Raw genomic sequence first — 11719 nt, 5'->3', positions numbered from 1 at the left:
GGTGGAAAGGGGGAGCAGGGGAGACGAGAACCACTTGTTCCAGTCATCATCCCCCACGGGAGACCAGTCACTCAGCCTCTGGCCCTGCTGAGACTGGAGGTGAAGGAGCCCCCCAGGCTCCTTATTCCCCGGTGAGGAGGGAGAAGGTGTTACCTTCCCTCTAAGGAGGCACGCTCAGGCTCTTCTGAAATGTCTTGAGTGGAGTTTGACCTGACGCTACCTCGCACTGAATACCTCCCAGCTAGCCTCAGGTGCCCCAGAGCTCAGGCACCTGTCGATCCCCTCATCCAGACAGGCAGCTGAAGCGTTTGTGCGTTGGCATCACCAACCTTTTCAGGGAGACACACACAGGAGCGTATGTGCAGTAGACGATTTTTAAGAGAAACCAGCATGAACCTGGCCCATCCAAAGTAATTCTAAGTAAACCACAGTAGGAATGAGGAGGACCTTTTTATTAACGAGGGTTAAACAGACTCTTCAAATGCCTTTGAGCACACCACCATGTGTTTTGGTGCTTTCATAAGACAGAACAAATCTACACCAAGAGAGAAATGAGGGGTCTAAAGGCTCCTGACCGGATTATTAATCTCGGGAATAATCACATAATGATTCTTGCACTGTGTGTTGCCATCAACTAGAAACAAAGCATTAAGAAACACAAACTTACTGAACTGCAAAAAATTCTCTAAGGAACAAGGGTCTGCCAACCACTGCTGCTCTAAAATAACAAATATAGATAGGAAATGTTTTTAAAACCTGGGGGGGGGGCTTTCTCAACAGATTTTTCACCTGGTTTGGGAAGTCCAAGTGTCACAATCCTCTTTCTGGAAAAAAAAAATAAAAAAAATAAAAAAATCTGGGAAGCAGTTCAAACAAACATGCCTACACCACTAGATAATTAATTTTGAAGGCAGAGGAAAACACAGTTTAAATCTATCATATATCATCTTTCACAATACCGTTACAAAAAATACTTATCTAACTGATGTATCAGCTTAATACTGATACAGTAAACAGACATATCAGTTTAATACATCATCATTATTCAATGGCTTGCTTTTAATAAAAAATAGTGCATGGAAAACACTTCGTGCTTTCAGTTTATACTGCTTGTTTTATCCTTTTCTTAACATATAAAAAATCAGACAAAAGGACCTAAACCCAGCATTTTTTGCAAATAGTGAATATTGATACCCAGGACAGTTCCTAAAATAGGGTGGGTAGACCCATTTCTAAAGACAACTGCTTTAAACAGCAGACATCACTCTTGTTTTTCAAGATAGCCCTGTATCAAGCCTTGAACCCGAGAAAGAATAATCTCATTGGAGCTGCTGCACTCTTCTGGGCCGTATGGTGGGTCAATAGTTAATACCCCCGCCACACATAGCGTTCTTCCCGATTCACCTTGCTCTGTTACAGGGATGTGGTTTGTTTCTAGCCAAGTCTTCAAGTTGTTCTTCCTCTTTTCAAGTTCCTCTGGGCTGTAGGCTTTGCTTTCTTCAGGTGCAAATATGCAGGAAAGCCGTTGCTTCATTTCATCGTCCCCTTCTTTCAGTATTTCAACCTCCTGGACAGCATGGCCCAAGACAATGGATATGGACACTTTTTCATTCTCCAGGAAAGTTGCAAGGACAATACTGCCAAGGAAAGATGTATGAGTCACTGTACTTAACTGAAGACTGAGAAATGCAGGCCAAGATTCTTGGAGATGAGTGCTCATTAGCATCACCGTAACCCAGGTATTTAGGCAATATGGAGTACCCAGCATTTTTCTTGAAAAGCATGCTGCTATACCCTTAAAATACTGAAAATGCGGGGCTTTGCAGGTAACTTCTAGCCTTGAATTTGAAACTACTCTAGATACTATCAAGCAGAACGTTACTTTAAAAAAAGCAAAGTGTACATTAAAATCAGGACTGGGAATCTAAGTATTTTTGTGCAGCATTCCCAGCCTTGCTGAAGAACCTTAAATCTTCCAACATTCAAAAAGAACAATACCTTCATACATTCAGCACTTTGAATGCTGAAGGCAATGGTGGCAGCTGACAACAGCAGAACCTTTTAATGATGAATTATTAATACTTAGTTATTGATCATTACTAAAATAATTTATTTTTTTTAATGAGTGTTGCTAGTTTCTTAACTGAAAACTATAGCTTGATGTGCTGGGTTTGGCTGGGGTAGAGTTAATTTTCTTCACCCTAGCTGGTATGGGGCTGTGTTTTGGATTTATGCTGGAAACAGTGTTGATAGCACAGGGATGTTTTCGTCACTGCTGAGCAGGGCTTACCCAGAGCCAAGGGCTGTTCTGCTCCTCACCCCACCCCACCAGCGAGCAGGCTGGGGGGGCACAAGGAGTTGGAGGGGACACAGCCTGGACAGCTGACCCCGACTGACCCAAGGGATATCCCAGACCATAGGACGTCATGCTCTGTAATATAGAGCTGGGGGAAGAAGAAGGAGGCAAGGGGACATTTGGAGTGATGGCGTTTGTCTTCCCAAGTCACCGTTACATGTGACGGAGCCCTGCTTTCCTGCAGATGGCTGAACACCTGCTGCCCATGGGAAGTGGTGAATTAATTCCTTGCTTTGCTTGTGTGCGCAGCTTTTGCTTTACCTATTAATCTGTCTTTATCTCATCCCACGAGTTTTCTCACTTTTATTCTTCTGATTCTCTTCCCCATCCCACCAGGGGGGAGTGAGCGAGTGGCTGCGTGGGGCTTAGTTGCTGGCTGGGGTTAAACCACAACACTTGACTATTACAACAGGAACACACCACAGCAGGTTCTGGCTCATGTTATAGCAGCCTGGTCTTTTCCCAAGGGCACTTACATCCCAGAAGTCCTAAAATACAGGTAGGAAGGCAGCTTGTTGCCAGGATCTCCTCCCTATATGTCAACAAAGAGCATCTTCCCTCTTGTGGGAAGAAAAATTCCAGAATTTGATGCCAGCATTTTGCTAATCTACTGTTGCCACCATTAGTGGAAATAATGACTTTTTGGGAAATGTGCAATGAAACATGCCTTGATTTTAGCCTGGGCCATCCCCAGAATCACTCACAGCTGTGCACACCTTTCCTACCAAAACAATAAGCAACTCCAAGAGAAGACAGAGTATCAGAGCTACTCCAGAGTTGAAGCAACAACCAATTCTTCTGAAACACATCAGAAGCTGGATGTTTTAGTTTCTAGCCTCCATCTTGTGCTCACAACCAAAAAGGTATGAAAAAGCTCTGGCAGCAAGGAGCCAAATTTCTGCCTATTCCCTGGTGCGTTCTGCCTTTCAAACCCTGTTTTCAAGTTACTCACTTGAGATACTAGAGACCTGTCTTTCTGGACAATGACATCTGACTTTCCGTCCAATGCCCTTGCTGATTTTCCCTGCTTCTTCTCCAAAGCAGCCACTACACCCTCACGGGTGTCTAGCTGTAGGGGAAAGCAGGGCATCAATGCAAGAACTCTGGGCAGAGGATAAGGATTTCAACACCTAAAGCATTAAAAACATTCCTGCATCCCTGCTCTCTCTGTGAGGCAGGCCTTGGTATATTATTAAAAATAGTCCTAAACGCATGGATATCATTTAAAGTACTAACCTCAGGTCCACAATAAAGTTAGCGTGAATCCACGTTACCTATTCCCCAAATTTATCAGTCCTTTGAATGAGATTAAAGTGGGTTTAAGTGAACTGGCCTCATCAGCTACAATATTACTTTCTCTTAGGCCTTGCCATTTAAAAAACAGGACATGCAGCCCCAACATGCAGTTTTTGCTCCAAATAAGTTTGCTTCAGTCTTGGTATCTTTTATCTTCCTGAAAAACTTGTTTTCTCTTAGCCTTACAGAAGCAAAAGCTTTGTTTGGTACTTACCTGGCAGAAACTGGATCGACTGTTAAGACCCATCCTTCATACTCATGTTTCTCAATTGCAGCAACTTTCACCATTTTGTTCACGTACGTTTCCCAGTCTAGAGGGCTCTTCCTCTGCCAGTCATTCATATTTCCTACGTCCAGAACCTAGAAAACAGCCAGGGTGATTAGTAGAAGCAATGAAACCTTTTGCTTTGCCCTTCACATCAGAACTGAGTTTGCCTCCAGGTAAAGATCTTCCATCTGTCTTAAACACAATTTGCTTCTTATAAAAGCAAACATTCACACAAGTGGTTTGCATATTGCTGCAGCTCTGTAATTTCCCACCCAGTTCGTGTGTTTTTCGGGGCACAGGGCACAGCCTCAAACATCACTCTGCTGCTAACTTAACACTTCCCCATTGCATTAAACATTCTATTTATTGCTCTGCCCTCTTACAAAACCTTCGGGACGCCTGTCCCTCGAGGACAGAAGTTTACCGGCTTTGCTCTGCGTACCGGCACATCCCCCCTGCCCAAGCCCTTCCACCGCCTGCGGAGAAGCGGCGTCCGCCCGCATCCCGGCTCTATCCTCACCCCCGACGGCAGGGCGAGCACCAAGTGCCGTCACCCTCCTCACCCCGCACCAGTTGCGCGACTGGTAAGGACGGTAAAGCCACCCCGGCCCCAGTCTGGGGCCACCCGGGCATTCGCCTCCGTCCCAGCACCCCTCGGCGGAGAGAGATGGGGGCAGCGCAGGGCGGGAGGCCGAAGGGCCGGAGGAAGCTCGCTCCCTCCCTCGCTCCCTCCCGGCTCCCTGGCGCTGCCACCCCCCTCAGCGCCTGCCCGCTGCCGGCGGAGGCAGCGGGCGGCGGGACGGGCAGCGCCGGCAGCCAGACGGAGCCGGCAGGGAGAGCAGCCGGGCGCCGCGGGGGCAGGGGAGCACCCCGGGTCCCCCCCGCCCCGGCCCCGCACCCGCATCCCCGCTGGCCGGCCGCCCGGTTCCCGGCCCTGCCGAGGGCGCCTGGGAGCGGGAGCTGGGCCCGGCCCCGGCGGGACCGCCGCTTCCCGCCGCCGCGCGCCGCCCCCGCCACCCACACCGTGGAGCACGGCGGCCGAGGCCGCCGAGGCCAGGAAGCGCTCAGGGCCGGAGCGCTCCGTGACCGCGGGTGCGCACGTCCCTCAGGTGCAGGGCCGTACCCACCAGGGCGGCTGCCACGCGGGGAGGCGGGGCCCGCAGCGCTCACACCCGCCCCGCGTCCGGCCCCGCTTCACCCGGCCCGCCGCGACCCCGCCCGGGCTCTGGGGCCGCTAACCCCAAAATGGCGGCTCGAGCCCCCTCGAGCCATCCGTCTGCTGATGCACAGAAGCTAACGCAATAGTTTGATTAACTGTTCAGTAGGTATTCTTTACTGGCAGCGCTGGATGCACGGGGGATCGCTCCACCTGCCGTGCACACCGTCGGGCCTAACTGTGCAGGTTAAGTGCGTGTTCTACGTACACATTCACTAGATTGCCGAGAAATGTTATACATATGCATTAGTTTTCCGGGAAGCTATTAGCATATGCAAACGTCCTTTACGCAGGCGCACTGAAGGTCTCTGGTGGTCCTCCACAGCCTTCCTCACTTGTCTACTACTTGACCCTCCTCAGGCGCAGCATGGTTCTTTACATGTTTTGATACATCAGTGCTTGTCAGTGCTCTTATTATCTAGGTTTTCATTAGTGACGTAAAACCATACGGCTAGTTTAAGCTAAATTATCTACAAGGACAAGAACAAAGGCAGGAGTTCTTATCTTTTCCGGCCCTATCTATTTAAGCAAGGCCTCTGCTTGTGCCTTCTCAACAAGATCGTAAATTCATCAAACATTTAATTAAGTTCTGTGATTGCTCATGGCTCCTTCTTGCTCATCACTCCCAAGTACCAGTCTCTGACAGGCTTAATCCTTGACAAACACCAGTCCTTGGTATGTAAAGTTACAGAGAGATAATCATTAAGCAGTAAGCAGTTCGTTCAGTATATCAGTGCGTAAGTAGGTAGAGATGGGCGGTGTGTGTACCTGCTCTGTAAAAATAAGGTATTTTTGCTCCCAGGCTTTGAGTTGTCTTCACAAGCTTTCCTGTGCTGCTGTGAAGGTGAAAAAACTTGATTTCTGCCCTCCCCAGATCCAAAAGCTGCTCTCTTTTAACACTACTAATGAAAAGCTTCCTATGGATGAAGCAAACAAGCTGCCATCATTTCAGTAATTTGAGTGAAAGCAAGCATGCGATGATTTTGTGAGCATAACAGAAAAAAAGGGGTACAAAATGAGATCATCTTACTTTGCAGGCTTAAGGAGGTAATTTTTTGGTTTTGTGATGTTTGAATTCAACTTCCACCGTGCTATGGGGATTATTTACGAATGGCTTATGCCACTGCGTTCAGCTACTGTTTTCTTTCGCATTTCTAGTTTATTAGAAAGCAGGGGTTAGCAAATCTAATTGTTTTCACTATAAGCAAGCAATAGGAAATCTGTTTGAAAGGTAAGTGGTGGAAAGAAGGAACGTAGCTTGTTTTTATATATTTATGTGCATATCATGTTTTAGTTGTTTACAGCCTAAATAGCTTCCTAACCGGTCCCCTTCTGGATCACAGACTGGAGGGCGGTTTCTTCAAAGTCCCTTTTGAGCAAAATACTCCACACATCTTTGGATTTAATTCTTGCTAGTCTCGGTCCCCGCTCTTTTTTTTTTTTTTCTCCCCTCCATTGTTGCGCATGTGGTTATTTAATTGTTCTGAACCACGAAGCCCTGGAGTACTTTTTTACCCTGTCATCTCAGCCATACCTTACAGATACAGGTCACTATCATGGGCAGTCAGTCCAGCTCTCTAACCATAAATTTAACCTTCATGAAGGTCACAAAGAAGTGCAACTCTCCTAACTCAAGTAACTGCACTAGCAGAAGCTCCTGGCAGAGGTCACGTCGTAAATAGGCCATTCGGGAGACGACAGCCACTTGTCTGGTGAGAACAGCTCTGCTGGTCTTGCCAGACCGCCTTCCCAAGCCTGCAGCATCCTTTTGGGAGGATGGCCGCAAGCCTGAAGCACTTCCCTGCACCCCGCCGGCCTCCGCTCTGGAGGCGGCCCCCTGCCGCTGTCCTGTTACCGTAAATCGGCAGTTCAGAAACTCTCCGAGACTCGGTTTTGGAAAGCAGGCATTCTTTATTGCAGCGCTGGGTACATGGGGGATCGCTCCACCTATCACATATCCCTGTCAGATCTAGTCGTATGGTTTATATACAAGTTCTAGATGCATATTCATTAGATTTCCAGCAGCTTCTTACAGAAGCCACCCCTGTAACCCCCCCCGCTACCAAAACCTTGCCACACAAAGCCAATACATTGGTACATATACTGTAATTCTCTGGCCCAAAGTGAACTTCCATGCTTCCTGTATTAATATTACAGTAGCTGCCACAGCCTTCAAACATCCAGGCCATCCCTGACTCACAGTATCCAATTGTTTAGAAAAATACGCCACTGCTCGTCATAGAGGTCCAAGACACTGGGTAAGCACTCTCAGTGCTATCCCTCACTTCTCATGGACAAACAATTCAAAAGGTTTTTCCAAATTTGGTAATGCCAATGCAGGTGCCTTCAATAGTGCTTGTTCAAGATTTTTTAAAGCAGTGGTCTTACCATTAGGCCATACTCATCGATCCATAAATGACACCATCCTGTCATCCCGAGGAAGGTCCGTAATTCTCGAAGAGTATTTGGTTCCAGAAGACGACAAATAGCCTCTTTTCTGTCCACTGATAGCTGTCGATGTCCTTTAAAAATCTCAAAACCCAAATACATTACAGTTTCTTGTGCTATCCGAGCCTTTTCTTGTGACACTCTGTAACCACTCATTCTGAGAAAATTCAAAAGGCTTATTGTTAACTTCAAACATTCTTCTCGGGTTTCCCCTGCCAGCAGGATATCATCTACGTACTGGAGTACAACACCCTCTCTGTTTTCTACTCGCCAAATCTCAAGTTCTTTAGCAAGCTGGTTTCCAAAAATGGTAGGGCTATTTTTAAACCCATGTGGTAACACGGTCCAAGTATATTGAGTTTTCCGCCCTGTTTCAGGATTCTCCCACTCAAAAGCAAATATTTTTTGACTCTCTGGGGCAACTGGGATGCAAAAAAAGAGATCTTTTAAATCTAATGCTGTAAACTATTCTTGTTTTTCTGTCAGGTTTGTCAGCAAAGTATATGGATTCACCACCACTGGATGTATATCTTGTACTATCTGATTAATAGATCTTAAGTCTTGAAGCAGTCTATATGTTTTTCCATCTGCCTTTCTTACTGGTAAAATTGGAGTATTATATTTAGACTCGTACTCCTTCAATAACCCATATTTCAAAAATTTTTGTATTAATGGCAATAGCCCTAGTTTAGCTTCCATTTTTATGTGATACTGTTTCAACCTTACTGGTGTCGATTCTGGTTTTAGATCTATTCTCACAGGTTTGGCTCTTTTCGACCTTCTGGGTACTTCTCCGGCCCAGACGAAAGGAACCACTGCCTCTTCCACTTCTCTGGGAATATCTTCACTTATGAGTTTATCCTCCTGTAACAAGAACACTGATGCTTGGATGTATTTAGATTCTGGTATTAAAACTTCTACTTCCCCTTCCTTGAATTTTATTCCTGCCTCAAGTTTTTCCAGTAAGTCCCAACCAATCAATGGTTTCGGTGCACCTGGTAAATAAAGAAATTGGTGAGTAACCCACTGTTTTCCAATTTTAAATTTTAAAAGTTTAAAAAATGGTCTTTCTTCTGCTTTCCCCATTGCACCAATAACTTTCACCATGTCGATTCCTAGTTCATGTTTCTTAGTATTTAAAACTGAATATGTTGCTCCTGTGTCTATCAAACATTCTACCTCCTCATTCCCCAGCTTAATTGTAACCAGAGGCTCCACTGGGGAAGAGTACTCCGGTCCTCCTCAATCTTCATCCTCTATGGGTACTATTGGTACTCCTTCTCCTTTTCCTTCCAACAAAGCCGGGCATTCCCTTTTCCAATGTCCCTCCTTCTTACAGTATGCACACTGATGCTGTCCAACAGTTGGATTCAGCAGTCCGCGTCTCCTACCTCTTCCTCGTATAACTCCTCTCATATTCCCTCTGGGCACTCCTCTTGCGCCCTTTTGATACAATTGTATAGTCTCAAGAGCTGCCATTAACTTTGCATTTCCCTTTTCCTTTTGTTGATCTCTATTCCTGTATATAACCCAAGCAATATCCAACATTTTCCCAATGTCCCTAGCCTCTGCCCCCTGGAGTTTTTGCAATTTTCTCTGAATATCATCAGATGATTGCCCGATAAATAGAGTGGCTAACTGACCTTTCCCTTCCTCCAATTCAATATCTAATGTAGTATATTTCCGAGCTGCTTCTTTTAATGTATTCAAGAAATCAGTTGGTGATTCCTTCTTATCCTGTTTTATTTCATACAGTTTGGACTAATTTATAGCCTTCAGAGTTGCATTCTGAATTCCAAATAATATCAATTTCTGATATCGAGCTATCATTCCTTTATTATCTGGATCACTGGGATCCCAGTTAGGATCTACGGAGGGAAAATGATCCTCCACTTGCCCCTGTAAGGCTCTTGAAGCTATCTGTGCTTGAAGATGTGTTCTTACAGCCCTCCATATCACATCCCTCTCTGTACTATCAAACAATACTTGTAAAATAGCTTCGATATCTTGCCAATCTGGATTTTGAGTTTTAACCATAATTTCAAAGACATTTGCCACCTTTTCTGGATCATCTCGGTAATTTCCTGCAGCAATTTTCCAATTATTTAAGTCCGATATTGAAAAAGGAACCTTTACAGTAATTGGTCCATCATTTCCCACAGCCTGTCGCAATGGAGCCCGTAAGCCTGTCTGTCTACTTCGCGTTTGACCAGCTACTGGGGTTTGCCCTGCTCCCTCAATCATATGATCATCTTCCCCTTCTCCAGACCTCTCCCTACAACCTTCCATCTCCTCCTGTCTTAACAGCCTCAATGCTGGTGCCACCAGCATTTCCAAATCCTCTTTTGCCTTTTCCTGAGTCAATTTTAAACACCTTTGTCCAACTCTACAAGCTGAGCAACATCTTTTCAAAGCTTTTCCAGTATATTTATTCTGATCCTTTTCTAATGCTAATACAAGAGGATCTGAAGGAGCTAAATTAATTCCACGTTCCTTCTGCCACTCAGGGTGTTGACGCAGCATGAAAAACATATCTGCATACATTACTTCATCCCATTTACCTTCCTTTCTTAAAAATAACATCAATTGTAATAATGTATTATAATTCAATGTTCCATTCATTAGCCATTTTTCCACATTTTCCAATTTATAAAGGGGCCACCATTGATTACAATACTTTATCAAATCAGCTCTTTTGGCCAAACCTCCTGGAGATCCAGCAATTTGTTTCCAATGTCATAAAATACATCCTAAGGGTGATTTCTTTAATACTCCACCAGTGGAACTTCCAGCCCCCATTACATAGAAACACAAATTCTATTATACTACACACAGAATACAGATTTTCTTACAACAACTTAATATAACTATAAATAAAATTACCACCAAGATAGGCAAACTTATAAATGCAATAACAATTGTGCTCATCAACCCAAAAAGGTACCCATGAAAGATTCAAATCCTCAGGGGGGCCACACCACTTCTCCTATAGGGTCCTTTCCCTATGTCTACCCTGCACAGTCAAAAGCCTGCATCTTACAGATAGGTACCAAATACCAAAACCACAAATCCCCAAAATTACAAAAAGAATGCCTTACTTACAAATCGCAGTTCTTGCTTCGAGCTCTTCAGTCCAGGGATCAAGGTCCCTCCCAAGAAATCCCAGTGCCGCCTGAGGTTCCTATGATCCCAGGATCTGTTGAGATTCAGAAGCAGTGTCCCATCTGGGTCGCCAACTGTTACCATAAATCGGCAGTTCAGAAACTCTCCGAGACTCGGTTTTGGAGTTTTGGAAAGCAGGCATTCTTTATTGCAGCACTGGGTACACGGGGGATCGCTCCACTTATCGCGTACCCCTGTCAGATCTAGTCGTATGGTTTATATACGAGTTCTAGATGCATATTCATTAGATTTCCAAGAATTGTCATACATATTCATTAATTTTTTTCCAGGAGATTATTAGCATATGTAAATGTCCTTTGCGCAGGCCTTTTCAGGTGCTATGGTGGTCTTCAGGGGTCCTCTGGTGGTCTTCCATAGTCTTCCTCACTTGTCCGTTACTTGATCCTCCTTAGCGGATTCTGCGCAGTACGGTCCTTCACACGTTTTGGTACAACTTACCCTATGGAATGCTCGTTAGTACTTCTTATGTTTACATTAGCGATGCAACCCATATGGTACTTTAAGCTAAATTATCTACAAGGCCAGGAACAAGGACAGAAGTTCCTATCTTTCCCGGCCATATTTATCCAGCAAAGTCCTATCTGTGCATTTTTCAGCAAAGATCATAAATTCACCAAGCACCCAGTTCAGTTTTAATTGCTCATGGTTTCCTTCTCTCCAGCTTTGGTTTTCCCAACCGTCGGCCTCTACCATATCAGTCCCCTTCGCTCACCTCAGGGCCCCGCCGCTGCCGGAAGCCCCCTCCGCCCCACTCCCGGTGGCGCAGGGGCTACCGAGCGACCCTCCCCGCCGCCGCCGCCGCCGCTCCCCCGATGGGCGCCGGGCCCGTCCCGTCCCGTTCCTGTCAGGCGCCATCGGCCGCACCCCGCCGTCACCGTGGCAACCGGCGCCCCCGCTGCTCCGCCCTGACGCCCCACCCCCCCGGCGCGCGCCTGCGCAGCGCCCGAGGGAG

At 46.0% G+C, this 11719-nt stretch overlaps 1 protein-coding gene across 10 annotated transcripts; it reads right to left on the bottom strand.

Annotated features, from left to right (window-relative positions):
• Positions 1–418: 418 nt before the first annotated feature.
• GEMIN6 (gem nuclear organelle associated protein 6) lies at positions 419–11470 on the bottom strand. Of its 10 annotated transcripts, XM_075046987.1 has the most exons (6): positions 10687–11470; positions 7525–8579; positions 3867–4012; positions 1405–1637; positions 790–824; positions 419–634 (listed from the first exon to the last, which is right to left on the bottom strand). In XM_075046987.1, the coding sequence occupies exons 2-5, from the start codon at positions 7738–7740 to the stop codon at positions 811–813; spliced, it is 609 nt and encodes a 202-aa protein (XP_074903088.1). In that variant the 5' UTR covers positions 7741–8579; positions 10687–11470; the 3' UTR covers positions 419–634; positions 790–810. The 10 variants fall into 10 exon arrangements, with proteins under 10 accessions (XP_074903088.1, XP_074903087.1, XP_074903085.1 ...); XM_075046986.1 differs by having other exon boundaries at positions 419–824; XM_075046984.1 differs by having other exon boundaries at positions 419–1637; positions 10683–11470.
• Between the last annotated feature and the right edge of the window lie 249 nt (positions 11471–11719).

The sequence above is a fragment of the Buteo buteo genome, chromosome 15 (assembly GCF_964188355.1).
Source record: "Buteo buteo chromosome 15, bButBut1.hap1.1, whole genome shotgun sequence".
In the NCBI taxonomy this organism is placed as follows: Eukaryota; Metazoa; Chordata; class Aves; order Accipitriformes; family Accipitridae; genus Buteo; species Buteo buteo.
The sequence above is the reverse complement of the archived record's forward strand: the minus strand, read 5'-3'. Positions and strand labels throughout refer to the sequence as shown.